This window comes from Geotrypetes seraphini, chromosome 11, assembly GCF_902459505.1.
Source record: "Geotrypetes seraphini chromosome 11, aGeoSer1.1, whole genome shotgun sequence".
Classification (NCBI taxonomy): Eukaryota; Metazoa; Chordata; class Amphibia; order Gymnophiona; family Dermophiidae; genus Geotrypetes; species Geotrypetes seraphini.
Genome location: NC_047094.1, coordinates 51,014,522 through 51,038,424, shown reverse-complemented (window position 1 = coordinate 51,038,424; position 23,903 = coordinate 51,014,522). Strand labels below are relative to the sequence as shown.

General features: G+C 42.6%; 1 protein-coding gene across 3 annotated transcripts in view; it reads right to left on the bottom strand.

The window, feature by feature from the left end:
• IFT140 (intraflagellar transport 140) overlaps nucleotides 1-23,903 on the bottom strand; it is a 478,284-nt gene that overhangs the window by 357,449 nt on the left and 96,932 nt on the right. For all 3 annotated transcript variants that reach the window (XM_033914590.1, XM_033914591.1, XM_033914593.1), the window contains exon 8: nucleotides 15,953-16,059. In XM_033914590.1, the coding sequence (XP_033770481.1) occupies nucleotides 15,953-16,059 (107 nt within the window). The remainder of the gene's footprint in view (nucleotides 1-15,952; nucleotides 16,060-23,903) is intronic.

Sequence of the window (23,903 nt, the reverse complement as noted above, 5' to 3'; positions counted from 1 at the left end):
AAGAGATTAGGTTCTTACCTCAGTAATCTTTCCAGTAGAACAGCATACGAGTCTGGACTAGTGGTTTTATGCATCTTCACCCGCAAGGACCTGAGGACGGCATCTACTTCTAAGCTCCGCCTCCCTGTGTCACTGCAAAGTGACATCTCTCCTCACTTCATACCAAAGCAAGGCAAGCTCCTAAAAGAGGAGAAATAACAATGGGTGGGACACAGGGATCACTGGCTTTCGATCTGCTCTGCAAGAAAACATATGCAATTAACAAATGCAACAAGCATGAACAAGGTGGAGCAAAAAACACCTACCTACCTACCTTTGTGCAACCAGCAATAACACTTGTAACACTATGAAATTACTGGCCAAAGCCCTGAGTAAATATAATGTGATAGCTGCTATAAGACAAGCCTGCAGATAGGCTGACAAGGCTGAGATCGAAAGCAGGCTGTATTAAAAGCTGACAGGGCAGGGTGTCCGGACTCATATGCTATTCTACTGGCAAGAAGATTACTGAGGTAATAACCTAATCTTCTCTTCCAGTGCAAACAGCATATGAGTTTGGACTAGTGAGACGTTCCAGAGTGGTCCCTTAAGTCTAGGATGGGACAGATAAACCTGCTGAGAGCACTGAGTAAAGTCCTGAGAGCACTGAATAAAGTAAAGTCCTTTTGTGCTGCTATGTCCAGTCTATAGAACTTTGTAAATGTATGGAGAGTGGACCATGTAGCTGCTCTACAAATTTTCACGAGCAGAACAGCCCTGGATTCTGCCCAAGAAGAAGCCACTCCTCTGGTGGAATGAGCTTTTACTGACACCAGAGATCTCTTACCACTACTGATGTAAGCTGAGTCAATCAACACCCTGATCCATCTCAAAATCAAGGCATTAGAGGCTGTGCTACCTCGTTGGCTAGCCCTAGTCAACACAAAAGGGAGATCTGACAAACGAAAATCATTTGTAATTTCCAAATAACGTAGAAGCACTCTCTTGACATCCAGTGAAGTCAACACTTTATCCTATGTCCGCAAAATGGAGCTTTGAACTGCAGGTGGTCTAATTTCTTGATTCACATGAAAGGACGTCACCATCTTTGCAAGAAACGAAGGCACTGTTCACAGAGACACTCCTGTTCCCAAGGAACCATTCTATATCATGTTTCCCTGAAAATAAGCCAGGGTCTTATATTAATTTTTGCTCCAAAAAACGCATTAGGGTTTATTTGGAGGGGATGTCTTATTTTTTTTCATGAACAACAGTGTATCGCAAACTGTGTGCCGTGGAACACCAGCGTGCCTCCTGAGATTTCAGTTGTGCCGCGGTACACTGGGGAAGAGGAGAGATGCCGGCGTCAGCTGTCTACAGAACATGTCTCTCACGAAGAGAGGCATATCCTGTAAGCAATTTCCTGACACCGGCACCTCTTCTCTCTGCCGGCCCTTCTCTCTAGCTCTTCTCGCCGGCTCTTCTCTCTTCTGGCCCTTCTCTCGGTGCAAGGCCCGTTTGAAGGCCTTTGAGCATGTGCTGATGTTGGCACGCTGAGATCACACCAACACCAGCACACTTCCGGGTGTCTCGAGCCAGGCCCACTAGGTTTAGTGTGTCCTGGCTTGAAAAAGTTTGCGAGACACTGATGTATAATAATCATCTCTCCTTTTCTCTCCTCCACCTCAATTCTTCCTCTTTCCTTTCTTCCCCCCCATGTGCAGCATCTTTCCTCCCCTCTCACCCATCCCCTTGTGCAACATCTTTCTATCCCTCTCTTCCATCCTCCTTTGTAACAGAAACCCACAGGCCCTCCCCACCAAGAGACTGACATACCGTGCCTCCAAGGCATCCAAAAACAGCAGCGGTGGCAGCACTCTAAACAAGCTGCTTCGCGGCCTTCTCCGCTGGGGCCTTCCCTCTGCCACGCCACTTAAGTCATCAGTGACACGGCAGAGGGAAGTCCCTGGCAGGAAAGACTGTGAAGCAGCCCATTCAGAGCGCTGCCACCACTGCTGCTTTAGGAGTCTTCAGAGTGGAGGTATGTCAGGTTTCACTGGGATGGGGGTCACTGAATCGACGAGTCCAATCTTTTCAACAAAATCGGGCAGCACTAATGTCAGGGATGGAGTCGGGGAGTGTCGCAGACATTCGGGGACTGATCTTAACTAGTGCTTATTTTTGGAGTAGGGCTTATATTAGGAGCATCTTTAAAAAACCATGCTAGGGCTTATTTTCAGGACAGGTCTTATTTTGGGGGAAACACGGTACATGACAAAGCTTGGAGCTCTGATATTCTTCTCAATGAGGTAATGGCAACCAGGAACACCGTCTTGACGGTGAGATCCACAGGGGCTTGTACAGAGCTTTACTTAGTTTCTCAAAACCAGGTTAAGGTTACATGTAGTAAAAGACTAACATACTGGAGGACGCAGAAGTAAGGCTCCCTTCAAAAACTGTAAACCATCAGGATGGAAAGCCAAGGATCCTGTCTTCAACTGTGCTCAGAAGCATGAGAGACTTGCCACCTGCACCTTGAGAGAGCCCACTACCAGGCCGTTCTCCAAACCTTCCTGGAGAAATGCAAGAATCTCTGGAATTGAAACCCTGACTAGCTCTATGTATTGTGCAGCACACCATTTCTGAAATGTCTTCCAAGCCTTCGCATAAGCCACCATAGTTGACAGTTTCTTAGATTGTAGGAGTGTAGACATGACCACTTCTGAATAACCATTCTTTGCTAAGGCCTCACATTCAATAGCAAAGCAATAAGCTGCCACGTAAGCTGTGGAAATGTCCATACGGATCCACCTTGAAATGGTGGCCTACTCATGCAAGCAGGACGCACAAGAACAAACAGGTGGACGGAAAAGCAAAACTCGTTGGGTGAAGTCCAGGTACCACAACAAGATCCTACGCACGTCCAAGGACTGTAACACCCGGTCCTGCTCCCTCGAAACAGAGCAAGCAAAAGCAGGAAGTCGGACTTCCTGATTTACATGGAAAGTGGAACACACTTTGGGAAAAAAGAATTGAACAGTGCACAGCATCACACCAGAATACGTAATATAAAGAAAAGGAAACCCGGCAGGAAAGAGCCTCAAGTCCAAAATCCTACGGGCTGAGGTAATAAGTCACCAGGAAGACCGACTTAATCGCGAGATCCATAAGAGATGCCTGCTCCAGAGGCTCATACAGCAGACAAACCAGAAAACAAAGAACCAGATTAAGATTCCAAGTTGGACAGGAAAGGTGCAATGAAGGCCGAAGCATACACAGTTTCATCAAAATCCATGATGGTAAGGTGGAGCACTTTTCTAAAATTAGACCACTTAACATGGAATGACCCTTAAGAACCTGAAGTACTAGGATCCCGCAGGATCCTAAATCTTGCAGGGCATCAAGGTGCAGTAAAGGGTAAAACTTTACCGCTCCTTGATGAATTCCCCCCTTAAGGAACAATAAAAGAAAAGCACTTCAAAAAGGGACATTTTATTTTATATTTCTTTATTCATTTTAAATTTTACAACAAGTGTACAACAAATCCATTCATTAATATACAATTCAACTTGAAATTCTGCAATTTTCACACAATAAGAATTTACCTTCCACCCACCCCTCTAAAACATATTTGTAGATAACTATCACATAATATAATAACTATATCAATCATTTGTATTTATCTTTGAAAATTAAAAACCCACCCTCCCACCCACCATACATATATATTAATTGGGGAAAAATGCTATCTATTTATTATAATAATTTATTAATGGCCCACACACATCCTTAAATTTATTAAAATATCCTTTTTTAACAGCTAATGTTCTTTCCATTTCATACACGTGACACACCGAATTCCACCAAAAACAATAATTTAATCCTTTATAATTTTTTCAGTTATAAGTTATTTGTTGAATGGCAACTCCTGTTAAAATCATTAAAAGCTTATTATTATTAGAGGATATTTGACACTTGACCCTCATAGACATGCCAAATAAAATTGTCATATGACAAGGTTACAGGATTCTCCAACATACAATTTATTTGATCCCAGATCGATTTCCAAAAAGCATTAATAAAAGGACAATAAAATAATAAATGATCTAAAGTTCCAGCCTCAAGATGACAATGCCAACATCTATTAGACTTAGAGCAATCCAATTTTTGTAAACGAACAGGGGTCCAGAGTGCTCTATGTAACAGGTAAAACCATGTTTGCCTCATAGACGCAGACATTGTACATCTCATCCTCCAAGACCAAATACATGGCCATTGAGATGTATTAATCTGATGCTTAATCTCAATGCTCCAAATATCTCTAAGTCCAGTCTTTGGTTTCTTATTCAAATAGCCAGATAATACTTTGTACCACTGTGCGGCCTGGTGACCCAGAAAGTCTGCCTGAAAGCATAAGAATTCTAAACTAAATTGATTTCTAAGAGATTTCCATTCAGGGAACCCTGCCTGAATAGCCTGCTTCAATTGCAACCATTTATAACTTTGTTTTTTATCAAGACCAAATTTATGTTGCAACTGTGAAAATTCCAGCAGTTTACCATCAGATATAACATCATTTAAAGTACGTATTCCTGCTTTAATCCAATCCTTCCAGACAATCTTAAACCCGCCTATTTGGATCTTGGAGTTTAGCCATATATTTTGATAAGTAGATTTTTGAATTGGAAGAGGAGTTAAATTATTAACATATTTTAAAGTTTTCCATGTGTCCATTATTATCCTATTACTTTTCTGTATTCTAGGCATTTTAATACTAAGCAGATGACGAAGCCTGATAGGAAACTTGAGCTGCCATTCCAACCATAACCAGTCCGGAAGCTTCTCCATGAGTTCTGGGAGGACCCAATACATACCTTGGCACAAGATATAGGATTGATGGTACCTATAAAAATTTGGAAAATTTACCCCTCCCTCCTCAATTGGTTTTTGTAAAGTCACTAAAGCAATTCTTGCAATTTTACCCAGCCAAATAAATTTACTAAGAATACTATTCAATCTTTTATAAAAAGACCCCTGAAAAAAAACTGTCATCATTCCCATTTGGTAACAAACAACAGGCAAAATCATCATCTTGACAGTTTGGACTCTTCCTCACCAAGATAAATATAAAGGATTTCATTGCTCACATAACTCTGTAACTTTTTGCAATAAACATTTTTCATTCACCTTCATTGTTTCATCGAGTGTATTTTTTTAACCATATATCTAAATATTTTATTCCTTCTTCTTTCCATATAAAAGGGAATGAATCAAATAATCCTCTTGTACAATGCACATTTAAAGGAAGAACTTCTGATTTGGACCAATTTATTTTATAACCTGAGAATTTTCCAAATTTTTCAATCAAATCAAGTAAACTTGGAATGGTTGTTTCGGGATTCCTCAAATGAAGCAGTATATCATCCGCATCAGTGGCAGATACTTTATACTCCTTACCAGAACGTGGTATACCCTGTATCTCCTTTACCAGTTGAATAGCTAATAATAAGGGTTCAAGCACTATATCAAAAAGCAAAGGAGACAGAGGACAACCCTGTCTAACCCCCCTTTGCAACTTGAAACACTCAGAGAAATTATTGTTAATATACAATCTAGCAACAGGAGAGCTATATAAAGTTTGAATCATTTGTATAAATCCGGATCCAATACCAAACCATTCCATGGCCTGATATATAAATGTCCATTCCACACGATCAAAAGCTTTCTCTGCGTCTAGGGACACAGAGAAAGCCGGATCTCCTATGTCTTTTGTTAAATATAACATCTGAAAGGCCAGTCTAGTATTATTAGAAGAGTGTCTCTGAGCAACAAACCCTGTTTGGTGCATACCAATTATATAAGGAAGAGCCTTTGCCAAGCGCATAGCCAAAAGTTTGGCTAATAATTTACCATCAACATTAATCAAAGAAATAGGCCTGTAATTTGAAACCAACATGGGATCTTTATTTGGCTTTGGCAAAACAATGGTCAACGATTCTGCCATAGTGCCTGATATACAATCTTTATTAAGTTGATTCTGATATAAATTTAATAAATAAAGTAGTAGGGTATTTTGAAATGTTTTATAAAACTCTACCATAAAACCATCACCACCTGGAGCGGTCCCTACTCTAAGAGATTTCAATGCTGTTTGTAATTCTTTTAGTGATATCGGTTCTTCCAAAATTCTTTTTAAATGATCAGGAACCTTCAGACCTTCAATAAAATTTAAAAACTCTACACCATCCTTTTCTTTATCTAAATAAGGCTCAGAAGAATACAGGTTTTTATAATACAGTGGTACCTCGGTTTACAAGTGCACCAGTTTGCGAGTGTTTTGCAAGACGAGCAAAACATTCGCAAACTTGGTACCTCGTAAACCGAGCTTGCCTCGCTGTACGAGTGCCCACCCCCCCCGGCGATCCGGCATCCCCCCTAGCGATCCGGCATCCCCCCCCGCTCGCATTGTCCCCCCTCCACCGCGATCCTACTTCCCCCCCCCGAGCAGTCAATGACACCTTTTACCCGACTTGGCACCAGTGCCGGTGCCCGAAGATCCTCCCTCTTCTGGCGCGGCCTGGGCTGGGCAGTGCGTTGGAAATTCTCCTTCTTCTGGTCTCGGCTGGGCTGGACTGGCTTTGAGCATGCGCAAATGCTCAAAGCCAGTCCAGCCCAGCCCAGCCCAGCCCAGAAGAAGGAGGATCTCCGACACACTGCCCTGCCGCGCCAGAAGAGGGAGGATCTTCGGACACCAGCACTAGTGCCGTCGGGTAAAGGGTGCCATTGACTGCTCGGGAGGGGGGAAAGTAGGATCGCGGTGGAGGGGGGGGGCAACGCGAGCGGGGGGGGAGGGGATGCTGGTTCGCAGGGGGGGGAAGCTGATCGTGTGGAGGGGTTTGGAACAGCGTCGGATTCCTCAAGGGGGGAGAATGGAGCAGCGCCGGTAGCCTCGTGAAGGGGTGGAGGGGTGGAGGGGGGAGGAGGAGGAGGAGGTGGAACCAATCAAAGCAGTTTCCCTTACTTCCTATGGGGAAACTTGCTTTGATATACGAGCAATTTGGTTTACGAGCATGCTTCTGGAACGAATTATGCTCGTAAACCAAGGTTCCACTGTAATTTAAAAACTGTTTTAAAATAGGTCCAATTTGAAAATGAATATCTCCTTTTTCATCTTTAATTGCATTCATTTTCGTCTTTCTTTTTTCACTTTAAGATAATTAGCCAATAATCTTCCCGCCTTATTTGAATTACAATAATACAAAGCTTGCTGACAAAGAATATTTTTCCTAGCCAATTTAGAAGAAATCTCATTATACTTATATTTAACTTTTAATAGAGCTTGCAACGTAGAGTTCTCCCATTTTCTAATCAATTTTGACTCCAAAAATTTAATTTCTTGCTCTAACTTAAAAAATTGCTTTTTTAATTGTTTTTTAGAATAAGCTGAGAATGATATAATTTGTCCTCTCATGGTTGCCTTAAAAGCATCCCACAATATTTCTATAGAGACTTCCTCCGTATTGTTAATTTGAAAATATTCATCAATTTGTAATTGAAATTCTTCACAAAATTTTGGATATGCAAGCAATGCATTATTAAACCTCCAAACAGGCCTAACATTATCTTGGTCAGTAAAATTTAAGCTAATCCACACACCACAATGGTCTGATAAAATTATTGGATCTATAGAAGCTTGAGTAACATCTTGGACTAACTTATCAGAAATAAAAATATAATCAATTCTAGAGAAAGATTTATGAACATGCTAACAAAACGAAAATTAAAATGAAGAATTCACCAAATATCCTTTAAATTTCAAGAATTTACAAAATTATCTAACCCTAATGATTTTAAAATTTTGCTAGGTTTTTTTAAATCTAATATAGGGTCCATAACAGCATTAAAATTTCCTGCCACTAACAAATTATTAGCAGCCAGTGGTAAAACTATTTGTTGCAGAGTTTTAAAAAATTCAATTTCTTTCGAATTAGGGGCATACACATTAAAAAGCGCCACAGTATTATTGCCCATACTCATGTTCACATGCACCCATCTTCCTAATTGATCTGCAGCCACCATATTAAATCCTGCACAACTTTTTCTCTTCAATAACGGTTCTCTTGACCTATTAACCACTTTCTTTCACCTCTATTAAGTTCAATCAATTTGTACCATCTTTTAATCTTTGTAAACCGCATAGAACTTCACGGTCCTGCGGTATATAAACTGTTATTATTATTATTATTATTAATCCATCTAAACAATATAATGTAAGTCATTTATTAACCAAAACTCACTGAAACTCAATTCTCACTCAGTATTTCCCCACTTTATTTTTCCTTTTAATGATTAACATAAAAACATTTGAAACTTGAACTTCGGCTGCCCAGGCAGAGGAGCCATCTTGCAGCCGTTGCTGCCAGGAAAAAAAAACTTAAGCCCTCGCGACCCCGAACCAGCCCGCCGGGAGAACCTTGCCTCAGCGGAGGCCTGCCCTGCTCCCAGCCAGCCGCACCAACGCCGCTCTTACTGTTGGGCCGGGCGTGCGAGCTTGCTCCGCCCCCCAGCCCCTGCGGGACAACTTGAACTTCGGCTGCCCAGGCAGAGGAGCCATCTTGCAGCCGTTGCTGCCAGGAAAAAAACTTAAGCCCTCGCGACCCCGAACCAGCCCACCGGGAGAACCTCGCCTCAGCGGAGGCCTGCCCTGCTCCCAGCCAGCCGCACCGACACCGCTTTTACTGCTGGGCCGGGCGTGCAAGCTTGCTCCGCCCCCCCCAGCCCCTGCCGGGAAAACTTGAAATTCGGCTGCCCAGGCAGAGGAGCCATCTTGCAGCCGTTGCTGCCAGGAAAAAAAGTTAAGCCCTCGCGACCCCGAACCAGCCCGCCGGGAGAACCTCGCCTCAGCGGAGGCCTGCCCTGCTCCCAGCCAGCCGCACCGACGCCGCTCTTACTGCTGGGCCGGGCGTTCAAGCTTGCTCCGCCCCCCCAGCCCCTGCCGGGAAAACTTGAACTTCGGCTGCTCAACGGCGCGCAGCCGTTCGGTGCGCCGGCTAAGGCGCATGGCAAAGGCACGTGCGCCTTAGCTCGCGCCTTTGCGAAGCGGCTGAGTGAAGCACAAACAGACCACCTTATAATCCAACCACCAGAACTGATCCTTCAAGACTTCACAGCAAACGAGGAAACCTCCTGCAAACAACAAATTTCAAATGCCTCAACCCAGACCAGAATATTCCACCAACAACCCGGACCGACATCAGCTAAGTATTTGCATGACTCTAGCTGCTTGCATGCTTACTACCAACAACCTGGTCCGCCCCAATTACCAAGCTCTTGCATGCCACAACCCTCCTGCATACCTCACCAACCTGCATACCTTACCAACTGCATGCTACAAACCAACCAGGATACCACATACCTTGTCTCATTTGACCAACTTATCACCAACTAATATCATCCTCCACCAAGCCAATTCTAGCCCGGTAAACCTGACTACTAACAACAGGCTATTCTAATAACTTAACCATTCCTATCTACCCCCAATCCTCTCAACCAGCCTCCCTCATTGATCCAAAACCTTCCCACCGCTCGACCGACTCCCTCACCAACCCAAAAAGCAACATGTCCAACTTCACAAAAAAACTTCTAGCCCTCCTCCTCCTCTATCTTCTTAGCTCAAGACAATTGATCCCCAGAGCCTCAGCATTCGAACCCATACCTACATACTACACCTGGAACAGAATCGCCAAACCAGGCAAATTACCTCAATCCTTCAGCATCCTCCATGACTACAAGGAATCAGGCCCCTTCCCAATCTCCGTGGTCAATACCTCCAGACACTTCCCTAGACCATCACAAAAAAGAAACAGACTCCTAAAAAGCCTACCAATTACCCAACACACAACCCCCCAGAACACTACACAATCACTGGTGCCTATCTAAACATTCGCTCAGCTAGAAACAAAACCTTACTGATTAAAGATTGGCTAGAAGAAACCCAACTCGACATTCTTCAACTAACTGAAACATGGCTAATTTCCGATCAGGACATCATCATTGGAGATCTACTCCCTGCAAACTACAAAATCATTCTGCTATCACAACATACCAGGAGAGGAGGGGGCCTAGCAATAATCCTCAAAGATCACTTCCAATTCCAAACCCTAGACTCCAAAATGACCAAAGACCTGGAAATCCTCTCCTGTAAACTATCCAAAGCAGACTGCAAAGATTACCTGACCATAAGAGTATTCTACACCCCCCCCCTAACAAATGGAACCAAGCTAAAGAAGATTTCTATGAATTCCTCCTCGCAAATTCCACCGTAGGCACTCACACCCTTCTTGCTGGTGACGTAAATCTACACCTGGAACAGGCAGAGAATTCCAACGTTTCAGATCTTTTCTCCTTCCTAACATCCCTAGGATACTCTAAACCACCCCCAACCAAAACACATACCAAAGGACATCACTTAGACCTGATCTCATTCCTCCCCTACCCCCCCCAGCATAAGCTTCAAAGACGAAACCTGGACCCCCACCCCTTGGTCAGATCACCTCCGATGCAACTTTAACTTACACTGGCTCAAAAAAACAAAGCCAAAGGACTCCAAGAACTACTCACAAAGAAAAAACAATATGGACCAGAGGTCAACTAAACCCTGAAAAATTCTAGTCCCACTACGACCCAACATCCACCACAGACCCAAACCCCAATTTCATCCCAGGCTGGAACAACTTCAGCACCCAGGTTCTAAATGACCTGGCCCCACTGAAATCCTATAAGAAAAAACACCGCTCATCTGCCAACTGGTTTGACGCCAACCTACTAGCTCTGAAACGAGAAGTACGCAAACTAGAAAGAATCTGGTGCAAATCCGGCACAGATACAGATAGATATGCCTGGCGTACTAAAGTTACCGAATACAAAAAAATGATCAAGGAGAAACGCTCCAAATATTATGCCCAATCAATCAACACCCCAACCCTGAACAGCAATAAACTCTTCAGACTTATCAACTCAATATTTGACATCAACTCATATAAAAGCTCCCCCACAGACCTTCCACCCTCCCCAACAAACCTAGCTGACTACTTCGCCAACAAAATTCACAACTTAAAAACCTCTCTCGCAACAACAAGCACCAGCCCATCAACCCTTCTGCCCACCCCAAACAATGAAGGTATTACCGCCGACATGACCTGGAATCGCTTTGAGAACCCAGACTGGAACCTATTCCTACAGCTATATACTAAATATGCCAAATCAAACTGCCTTCTAGACAATTGCCCACCCTCCATCATGAAAATAGCCCCCCCCCTTTCAAAGTGGAGCTCTTCAACTGGATTATCCTCTGCCTGTCCACTGGCTACTTCCCAATGGAACTTGGCCACATCCTCATATCTCCAACCATCAAAAACCCCAAAGAACCACTCTCCACAACCACCAACTATAGACCCATCGCCAACATACCCTTCTTCCTCAAGATTATGGAAGGCCTTGTAAACCAGGACCTCATGTCTTACCTCGATAAATTTAACATCCTTCATGATTCCCAGTCTGGATTCCGCACTAACTACAGCACGGAAACCGTCATAGCATCTCTAACTGACTACCTCCTCCAACTATTCTCACAGGGAAACAGTGCCCTAATACTCCAGTTTGACCTCAGTAGTGCCTTTGACCTGGTAGACCATGACATTCTACTCAACTATCTCGATTCCATAGGCATTTCGGGACAGGTACTAACCTGGCTCACAGGCTTCTTAAAAAACCGCACCTACCAAGTACACAACGAGGGAACCTACTCCCACACCTGGTCCAACCCCTGTGGAGTTCCACAAGGCTCCCCCCTATCACCTTCCCTATTCAATATCTACATGACTTCACTGGGACACGTTATCTGACCGAAAGTTGAAATCCTACATTTACGCAGATGACATCACAATTGTCATCCCCATCTACTCATTCTCGCAAGAAACAGAGCAACACATCTCATCAGTACTTACCATGGTCGAACACTGGACCACTCAGTCCAAACTGAAACTAAATCCAGAAAAGACTAAACTCTTCCTAGCAAGTCCCAACCACAAATTAACGAACACCACCTTACAACTCAACGGCCTAACTTACCCTATTAACCCCACCATCAAAATCCTTGGAGTCATCCTAGACCGCTGCCTGACCTTCGAAGACCACACCAACGCCCAGGTCAAAAAATGCTTTTATACCCTCTGGAAACTCCGTACCATCAAACATTACTTCAACTTCCCCTCCTTCAGACTGCTGGTCCAATCCCTAATCCTAAACACACTGGATTACTGTAATATAATTTATATGGGCTCCTACAAGAAAACCATCAAACGACTGAGACTTATCCAAAATACCGCGGTCCGCCTAATCTTTGGCCTCAAAAAGTCAGACCATATCACCCCTTACTATAGAAAACTGCACTGGTTGCCAATAGAAGCGAGAGTCATCTTCAAATTCACCTGCCTCTGCTTCAAAACCTTAACTGGCTTATCCGCAATTTATCTGTCTCACCACTTCGTGTTCCCTGGAACCACTCGCACGCGTAATGCCAACCTGTTTACATACCCTTCCCCAAAGGGATGCACCTACAAAAGATTCCTCAATAGAACTCTCTCATACCAAGCTGGCAGATGGACAAACTGCCTGACCACCCTCATCTCATCTGCCCCATCTTACTCATCCTTCAGGAAATCTCTCAAATCTTTCCTCTACGACAAATTTCTTGAATCTCCCTCATCACCAAATAATCAAATACTTCCATCCTATAACTGATACTGGTTGTCTTCTTGACATTCACCACCCTGCATTGGTTTTGTACACTGCTTTGTTCTTTATAAGCCTCTCGCACTGCCTCTCCACTATATACAAATCTCTGCTGTATATGAACAGTCTCCTGCATAGTAAATCTACACTGTTCTTTGCTGTATAAACACCTTTACTGAATATGTTCTTTGCTGTATAAACACCTTTATCTCTGCTGTATATGTATAGTCTCCTGCATGGTAAATCTACAATGTTCTTTGCTGTATAAACACCTTTACTGAATATGTTCTTTGCTGTATAAACACCTTTACTGAATATGTACAGTTCTCATTGTATCTTCGCTGTAAATGTACAGTCTCTTACACTGTAAACCGCTTTGAACTGTTTGTGGTACTGCGGTATATAAAAATAAAGTTATTATTATTATTATTATTACCCCTTATAATGCTTTCTTCCCCATGCACTCATTCTTCCATCCACCCTTTCATATAAAAACCTAAAAGCAAATAAGAGATTATACCTAAAAATACAACCTTTCAATTTTATTCCACAATAAATTTTGTTATAAAGGCAATTAAAGAGATTATATTCTATTAGAATAATATCATGTCATCTTAAATAAACACCAATCTATACATGCTCCCTTTTTTTCATCAAAACATCCCACTTTCCAACCAAGAAACCAAGAAATTTTCCAAAGCGCAGCATATATTATCCTTCCATTTTCAACTTTTCCAAGTAATCACAATGCTGCAATTCCTTCGATCTTCTGAAACCTATCTTCAAGTTCTTTTAAAATCCAAGGTGTATCATCCACAGATTCTCTTTCCTGCTTTTATGCAGCCCCTTCCTTTAAATTTAATAAAGGTCAGAATAACAGCATAAGTCAAAGTGAGGATCTAACCGTATCATACAAGCGATCCCCACAGTCTCAGCACTGCACACCATGACTCATATCTCTTTCCATTGCCATATCCATTCACAGGATCTTCCATTATATAAAATATAGTAGTCTAGGAAACTTTCCAAAGCGCAGTATATATTGTCCATTCCATTTTCAACATTTCCAAGTATTCACGCTGCTGCAAATCCTCTGATCTTCTGAAAATTATCTTCAAGTTCTTTTAAAATTCAAGGTGCAGCAACCACAGAACCCCTTTCCTGTTCCTGTGCAGCTCCAACCTTTAAACTTAATAAAGGTCAAATTAATAGCATAAGTCAGAGTGAGGATCCAGCCGTATCTTACAAGCAATCCTCACATTCTCAGCACTGCACCTTATAACTCATATCACTTTCCATTTTGCCATATCCATTCACAGATCTTCCATATATTGTTTATTTATTCTTTTTTTTTTTTTTTCATAAACTTCCACTGACATTCCCAAAGAGATGTTTATTGTTCCTTATAATTATCTTTTCAGTATAACACTGCATCAACTAACTGTTCTAAATGAGCACGTGTCATTGTCAGAATGTTAAGCCACTTTCAAATTAACTGTATCAATTCCATGTTGAATAAATATCAATCTCTATAAAATCAAATCTTCAGAAAAAAAAACCCCTTTAAAAGTATTCATACAAAACAAATGGACAGGAATAATAATAAAAATAAAAAGAAGTTCAGTTACCAAATCACCATTCAAGAATCCATAGGCAGATCATATTGATTTAAGAACTCCTTCAATTTAACTGCCTCTTCAAAATTAAAAGTTTTGTTTTCATAGGTCACCCTCTTCGTTGCCGGGTATACTAGACCATACCTTGCACCTAATGCTCTCAGCTGAGGGCGCAAGTCCAAGAGTTGCTTTCTTTTATAGGCAGTGGCTTTTGCAAAATCAGGAACTATGAAGATTTTTGAATCCTGGCACTTCAAATCTTTATTATTCTTAGCCAATTTTATGATTTCTGCAACCTGCTGATACCTAAGCAGCTTAAAAATCAGCGGACGGGGACCCTTTTGATTATTTGATCTTTCTGATGGGATTCGGTGTGCCCTTTCAATTTCTAACGGATAAGGATTTTTTAACGGTAAAATTTTTGGTATGAAGTTCATTAAAAACGCTATAAGATAATTTTTTTCTACACCTTCTGGTACCCCAATCATACATAAATTATTTCGCCTTTCTCAATTCGACAGATCCTCCAGATCCTTTCTTAATATGTCAATTTCTTTATGGTCCTTTTTATATGTCAGCGCGCTTTTCTACCTGTTCTATCTTAAAATCAACTGCCTGCATTCTTTTCGTTAGAATTTCCTCTTCTTCTTTAAGGTCCTTTATGTTCTTGGCACTTTCTAACACAATTTCTTTAATATTCTGTAATTCTTTCATTAAATCTCTATTTTCAATTTCCTCCGATGGCAAAGGGACCGTTGACGGGGAGACCGATTCCAACTTCGATCTCTTTACACTTCCAGCTCCTAATCCCGCCAAACTGCTTTTATTATGTTTGCCCGAAGCCATTTTAGTACTAAATATACTCTTTCAATCCGACTTACACAACTTTTAATCCACAATATTAGCCTTTCACCGCGGAGCCATTCATTCACCCGACCATCCCAACATGCCGCGAAGCCACGCCCAACTTTTTTTTTTAAAAAAGCAGTAAATCAAAACATAACAAAAGCCTGAGATGAAAGTTACAACAAATGTGCTGAAAGAATTGTTCACATTGTGAGATTGTGAGTCCACTGGAACAGATAGGGAAATACTTAAGAGTACCTGATAGTCTATGTTATGTTAACCACTGTGACCTATTGCACAGAAACAGTGGCATATCAAGCACTGAATAAACATGAATGCATCCTCTCTTCACCGCGGATGAGATAAACTGTTAGTTGCATGCATATATGATGGGAGCACTGCCTCAACCTTTTATAGACACAGTATGCTAGGCAGAGTTTCTGCGCTGGGCTCTTTGAATGATGTCATCCACATATGAGAATAATTTGGCCTGTTTGTTTTTGGAGAATAGATTGTGGGGAAAAGGAAGGAAAATAAAGGAAGGTGCTTACCTTGGATATTGCAATAGACATAATTTATAATCTTATGCTAGGAGGTAGAAAGGGTGGAGAAGAAAAGGGAAAGGATTAGGATAGGAAGAAAAGTGAGAGAGACAAGACAACATAAAGAAAGGGAAGAAGAAAAGAAATGAGGAAGGTATGCAGAATTAAAATGCTCACCTTTTGTACTGCAGTATGAGACACAGTTTATAATCTCGCCTGCTTCAAAATTAAGCTGTTCATCCAGAGAGAGCACATAATTCTCATCCCGTTCCAAGTCCCAGAATCTAATCCACAAAAAGTAAATAAAACATTATCAAATAATTATGATATGGTATTGTTGTATTCTTAAGGTCCAATTTTCCTCCATAAAAAAACTAAACTCTGTTTGAGGAAGGGACATTAGTGATTTTAAAACATTGCATTGACACATGTTAGCCTTATGGAGAAAAATAATTTTCCATACAAAAGAAAAAAGGCTCAGATAAGCAAGGTTCTAGGACAGGGGTAGGCAACTTAGGTCCTCGAGAGCCGGAGCCAGGTCAGGTTTTCAGGATATCCACAATAAATATGCATGAGATAGATCTGCATCTCAAGGAGGCAGTGCATGCAAATCCATCTCATACACATTCATTGTGGATATCCTGAAAATCTGACCTGGCTCCGGCTCTTGAGGAATTGCCTACCCCTGTTCTAGAACAACAAACACAGAAGACCATGAAGAACACAAAGCAATATAAATCTTCAAAAGTCTATTGTTGCACACAGCAAGGGTACACTCCCACATATAAATAAACATGTTTTAAAATAAATTCAGACCAAAAATAAAATACAATCAGTAAAAATAGCACAGTTACTTACCTGTTACAGGTGTTATCCAGGGACAGCAAGCAGATATTCTCATAGATGTGTGGTGTCATCCACAGAGCCCCGGTACAGACAATGCAAATGTGTACTATCACTAAATTCTTTAGAAGTTTCGAGATCGCCTGTACTGCTCATGCGCGAGTGCCTTCCCTTCTGACATCAGCTCACAGGACCATCAGTTCATTAAAAAAAGCTAAAAAGCCAACTAGGGGAGGTGGGAGGGTTGTTAGAATATCTGCCTGCTGTCACTGGATAACATCTGTTACAGGTAAGTTAACTGTGCTTTATCCCAGGACAAGCAAGCAGCATATTCTCACAGATGGGACTCCCTAGCTATTTCAAAAGGGATGGAGGGAAGTTTGCAATTAAACTGAGAATAAACTTTGTAGAACTGCTTGGCCGAACTGACTATGCCACCTGGAATGAGTAATATGATGTGAAAGTATGTATGGAGGACAAAGTAGCTGCTTTACAGATGTTTTAAACAGGAGTGGAACAGAGAAAAGTTACTGAAGTTGCCATTGCTCTAACCATATGTGCTGTAACACGTCCGAGAACAGCATGAAATGATGCAGTCAGCTTACTATGTAGAGATGGTACTCTTGGTTACAGGAACTCCTGGTCTGTTAAAATCAAACGAGAGGAATAAAGAGATTATGTACTTACCCTGGTAAGGTATTTTCCAGTAGATAGGTGAGACGTTCTAAACAGTAGAGTTATTTTCCTTTAGTCGCATGGCTGCAGAAAGAATCCATGCTGGACTTTACTCTGCCTCTATAGTACGTCACTGTGCAGTTTTCTACCCTCTACAGTTAGTACCCAAGCACAGAGAGCCACCCAAAACACGTGAAGTAGAGGCACATGTAGCAACAGGCTCAACTGTTCTGCTCAGGAATTCAACCAACAGTAAAGTGAAATGCCAACACCATTTTCAAAGAAGCTGAGAAACCACTCTCCAATAAATGGAACATCTATATAATAAAACCGTAGGCGGCGCATGCGCACTCTAATCCGCGTGCTTCCGTGATCCGTATGTCCGTGGCCGGCAAGAGTGCACATGCAAACTTACAACAGCTCGCACTCACGGTCTGGCTGGCTCTTTAAAGTTTTTTTCGGTGCCGGCTCACCTGCTCCGCCTTCCTCTTCCTGCCAGTCTCAGCCGGACTCACTCCTCCCCCCCTGGCAGCCCTGAACCTGTTCCTCCGTTCCCCGCCCGACGGGCCGGTGAGTGCTGCGCCAGGGGCAATGCAGGTGGAGACTATCGGCGGCGGAGCCGGAGGGAAGGGGGGGTGGGAGGCACGCGAAGCTGCAAGTCGCCGACTCCACCCCCCCCCTCTCTCGAACCGCACAAGGACTGCCGTTGATGAAATTTGCCCCACCGTTCCTTCCCTTCCTCCATCAGGTACAGTTCAGCTACGCCTATGTTAAAAGCAGCTGCTTTGAAATTGGAGTCCTGCCGCCACCGTAACACGTTCCCTCTGCCGCGGTCCCATATGTCAGAGAAGGGGCGGGACCAAGGCAGAGGGGAACGTGCTACGGCAGTGGCAGGCCTCTGATTTCGATGCGGCTGCTTTTAACATTGGTGGAGCTGCACTGCACCTGATGGAGGGAGGGAAGGAAAGGTGGTTGTGCGCTGTTGAGCCCCTCTGCACGCGCCCAAACCAAAAAAGGAGCCAGGACTCTTCCCCACCCGGCGCCGGCAGACCCGAAAAAACGGCCCTACCGAACAGACCCGCGAGCAGGGTTGCCATGGAAACCTAACCGAAATTACATGCAGTCGGCAAGGGTCAGTGAGAGGGGATCAGGAGCTAAAGAGAGATTGAAAAAAACAAACAAACAGTGCACAAGTAGAGAGAGACACACAGACAGTCACAGAAGGACAGGGGGCTAGAGCAGAGATGCTTGCAGGGAGAAAAAGCTAAGCAGTAATGTTACAGCTTGAGAGTGCAGACTGAGGAAGAAAGCAGAGACAGCGCTACACAGGGAAATGGAGGGAGGAAAGAGACAGAAAGAAAAATACAGACAGACATAAATTCTAGCACCCGTTAATGTAACGGGCTTAACGACTAGTATGAACATAAGAATTGCCGCTGCTGGGTCAGATCAGTGGTCCATCGTGCCCAGCAGTCCACTCACGTGGCAGCCCCCAGGTCAAAGACCAGTGCTTTAAATGAGTCCAGCCTCATCTGCGTATGTTCCAGTTTAGCAGGAACTTGTCCAACTTTGTCTTGAATCCCTGGAGGATTTTTTTGCCTATAACAGACTCCGGAAAAGCGTTTCAGTTTTCTACCACTCTCTGGGTGAAGAAGAACTTCCTTACGTTTGTACGGAATCTATCCCCTTTTAAAGTTAGAGAGTGCCTTCTTGTTCTTCCTACCTTGGAGAGGTTGAACAATCTGTCTTTATCTGCTAAGTCTAGTCCCTTTAGTATTTTGAATGTTTCGATCATGTCCCCTCTCAGTCTTCTCTTTTCAAGGAAGAAGAGGCCCAGTTTCTCCAATCTCTCACTGTACGGCAACTCCTCCAGCCCCTAAACCATTTTAGTCGCTCTTCTCTGGACCCTTTTGAGTAGTACTGTGTCCTTCTTCATGTATGGCGACCTGTGCTAGCCCGGTACACCATGGCGCACCATGGCCCAGTACAGCGGCATGATAACCTTCTCCGATCTGTTCATGATCCCCTTCTTAATCATTCCTAGCATTCTGTTTACCCTTTTCACTGCCGCCGCACTTTACGCGGACGGCTTCATCGACTTGTCGATCAGAACTCCCAAGTCTCTTTCCTGGGACGTCTCTCCAAGTACTGCCCCGGACATCATGTATTCGTGCATAAGATTTTTATTACCAACATGCATCACTTTACACTTATCCACGTTGAACCTCATTTGCCATGACGATGCCCATTTCTTGAACTTGATTATGTCACATTGCAGATCTTCGCAATTTCTCTGTCTTCACTACTCTGAATAACTTCGTATCGTCCGCAAATTTAATCACCTCACTCATCGTACCGATGTCCAGATCATTTATAAAGATGTTGAAGAGCACAGGTCCAAGCACCAAGCCCTGCGGCACCCCACTGGTGATGCTCTTCCAGTCTGAGTATTGTCCATTTACCCCCACTCTCTGTATCCTATGCTCCAGCCAGTTTTAATCCACAATGGCTGACAGGCATCCAAGAAACAGCTTGGAGAAGCATAAACAGATTGAAAACTATAAGCAGGCGCAATAAATACTAGGTGGGAGTCTAGAATATCTCGCCTATCTATTGGAAAAGAGCTTACCAGGTAAGTGCATAATCTCTTTTTCCAGTACAATAGGTGAGATATTCTAGAAAGTAGGGACGTACAAAAGCAGTCCCCACCAAAACTAGGGTGGGCTTGATGCACCAACCCGTAAGACCGAGGACCAAAGGCGGAGTCCTGTCTTGCAGCCACATCCACTCTACAGAACTTGGCAAATGTGTGAAGAGAAGACATGTTGCCTGCATGCAAATTTCCACAAGACAGACAGCTCTAGCATCAGCCCACAAAAAGGACACACATCTGGCAGAATGCACCTTGACTGTAACAGAAGCCTGAGTACCAGCAAGAATGTGAGCTGATGAAATGGCCCTATGGAGCCATCTGGAAATCATGGCCTTCGAAGCGGTTACACCCCGCTGAACGGAATGAGTCAGCTCAAACAAATGGTCAAAGAGACGAAACTCGGTGACCTCCAAGGAACGCAGAACTCCCCTGCACACATCGAGTTTTTCAACAGGTGATCCTGAGACTGGGAATCTGTTTGCAGAAAGTCAGGTAAACACTCATCCGGATTGACCAGGAAAGCTTAAATGATGTTCGGCAAGCAGGAAGGAAGCATCCAAAGGAAAATCACCATCTCCGAAATACAGAGGAAAGGGTCCCTGCAAGACCAAGCCCTCAGTATCGACACCCAACATGCCCAAGTAATGGTGACTAAAAAAAGGTCTTGAGCACCAAGTCCAAGAGGGTAGCATCTCGAAGGGGCTTAAAAGATGCCTTGGCAAGGCTAGACAATATCCGGTTAAGGTCCCAGAAAGGGAAAAGGTACTTAACCGGTGGTTGGACACAAAGAGCTCTCCTTAAGAGTCTAGCAACATCAGGATGAGATGTCATGGAAGACCGACACTTCTGGGATCCAAAACAGGAGAGTCCGGCCACGTGGACTCAAAGCGAAACCACAATAAGGTCTGTATTCAAACCAGCCAAAAGAAAAGCGAGAATTAGCGAGATCGGTGCTGAATAAGGATCCACCTGGGCCTGTGCACTTGAGAGATCTTTAACTGGATCAATGCAAGAATGATCTTAAAATGTTGTAGTGGTATATGAATAGCTCTTTTGTGTTTTTCAGATAATGTATACATTAAAAGAAAACGTTGAGAAAAATATTTTTTTGCCTAACTTGATTCCTTAAATTACATTTTGTCATTAAAAATAAATATTCAAGAAGTGCAAATCAAAGATAGTAATATTATAAGGAGAAAACTAGAATGTCTTGAAATTATAATTGGGCTAACAATTTACGATTCTTAAGTTTTCCTAACATTTCCACAATATCCCCTCGAGATAACGCTAAAGAGATTTTTTGGAAAGTATTAAATGTTCCTGAACAATCAATACATCCTTTTGTTCAGGTATACTATTGTCCATTAAATAAGAGAAATCAGGAAGAGTCAAATGAAGATCAATAACAACATGAAAAGTCTCTTGATGTTACTAATTTGCTAGAAATGTCGTATGAAGCACTTGCTAAACCAGCAACACTCTTAGCAATAGTAGCGCTTGCTCCAGATAAAGAATGGATAATGAGAATTTTCTTCAAATATAAATCTAAAGAATTCTTAGGAAAGAAAATCTTGATATTTCCTGATGTTTCTAAAGACACTAAAAAATAAGGCATCAATTTTTGCTGATGAGACTAGCAGTAACTTCAATTGGAGGAGTTTTCTTTTTAAAATATCAGTGCAAGTGCATAATAATCAGATATATCTCCTTTAAATATGTCTTCTATGATCCATCACAGTTGACATATTTTTTTAAAGTCTTTAAAATGCCTTGATAAAGAAGAAAATGTAACAACTTCTAATGTTTAGAATTTATTCTCTTCCCAGCACAGGGTTCACATCTTCCACAAGTAACTTACTTACTTTATGTTTAAATCACTCAAGTTTAATCTTGGATCAGTTTGTGGAGGACTTGAGATTGATTGAGTGCTTGGATATCATTTCCTAAATTTTCTTTTTTTCGTGTAAAAAATTGAAAATTATTTGTCTCAATCAAACTTTCTATTCAAGATGTTTTATGCTTGGAATTGTATTGTTGAAAATGAAAATAAAGAATTAAAACAACAACAATAACAATACTCTAATAAAGGATGTCTACTGAGGGTAGCCTTAGAGGCAAAATCTCCCGCCCATTGGCTGATCCAGAGCATTCTGCGAGCTGAGATCAAATAAACCAAAACTTCTGCTCATTGCTCTGATGATGTTATATAGAGCATCGGCTACATAATCCACTCCAGCTAATAGGAACTGGGGTAAAGGCTCACCCTCCACCATCTCTAGACTCCACAACTTGGTATGACAGAAACATGTCACAAATGAAGCTGCTGCAGCTGCTTTGATTCTCAAGGCAAGCACTTCAAATTGTCTTTTAAGAATCACCTCCACTCTGCAATCATGCACATCCTTTAATATCACACCTCCCTAACTTGGTAGGGAAGTGTGCTTGGTTACCTACGCTACCAAATAATCTACCCTGGGCTGAGAGAACAGTTGCTGACACTGCAGTGCCATTGGATACTGAACTTAAGTCTTGACTACTTTAAGGAACCCTTCAGGAGCATCCCAATGCTCCATGACCAATAAACTGATATCAGGATGCCAGGGGAAACGAAGATGACTGGAATTTCACTCCGCTCATATAGGACAGGTAGCCAAGGGGACCTGCTTGGAGTCTAAATTTAATTCCCCCAGAGTTGGCGACAAGCTCTAAAAGAGCTGAGGATCTGAACAGCCGGCAGACCTTGGAGTCATCCTCTTGATCAAAGGCCACCACTGTATCATGCTCAACTGCTTGTGACCCTACATCTCCCAACAGGGAGGGCTCTCTCTGTGACAGTAAGGCTCTCCACATTAGATTGACAAATTCCAGAGAGAATGTCATGTTAGGCAGCGCAGAGTCTCCTGTAGAAGACTCCAGCTTTTGTCACTTTGGCTCTGCAGCCTCCACACCCCTGTATTTAGGATGACTGCCATTCCGGGGCTCTGGAAGTGATCCACTCTGAATCAACAGACCCACTGACCATTCCTCAGCCCTAGAGAGCATAAAGGACACTAAGCCAACTACTCCCGCCCCTTCATGTGCTGTATGGCACGCGGCGCCAAGGCATTCTTCGAGCATCCTTTCAACGCAAGCCTTGTATGAATTAGGGGTAAAGGTGTCTGAGGACTTCTTCCCTGCCAATTTTGAAGCAAAACGAGGTGATTTGAAGCTTCCAGAGAACTTTAAAAAGGAAAAAAAAAATAGAAAAATCAAAGATGGCCGCCACAGCAGCATTTTGGTGTCAAAAAAACAACTTCAAAACATTTTAACCAAAATTTTTTTAAAAACTATGATTTTTGGATTTTGGGGAAAACTAAGGGAAGGGGCAGAAACTTAAAAAAAAGTATTTAAAGGACACGCCTCTTCCCCAATTTTCCTGATGGGTTCTAACAGCCTTACTCACTGTGACCTGTGCTGGAAATGTGCTGCAGCCTGCCTCAGCTGCAAAGGTAGTTGGATCTGGTAGTTGGATCTGCAAAGGTAGAGGCAATCACTGCCTCAAACGTACCACTCCTTTAGCGCTGCATCTTCGGACTGCCAGTTTGAGCAGTATCTGACTGAGTCTTGAACCCCTGTGGACATAAAAAGTGAGGAGGTGAAAAACATTTGGCACCCTGAGGGTCCCTGCTGTGCTCAAGTCCCTGCGATGCAGAAGGCAAGTAATGTTACAAGGGAAACAGAAACCAAGCTTCAAAAGGTTTCTGCAGGCTAGCCAACAGATATCACAAAAGGATTGGCCTGTCAGCTGCAGATCTCAGTCTGCTTCTCCTCCATGCAGATCCCTCGATTAAGGGAGCTCTGAGAAACCAAAAGTCATTGAAAATTTATGAAAAGAACTGAAAGATCAAAAAAATAAAGAAATAAACAGAGCAGATCAGAAAGACTCTTTCCAGCTCAAGGGCAGAAAGAAAAATTGAA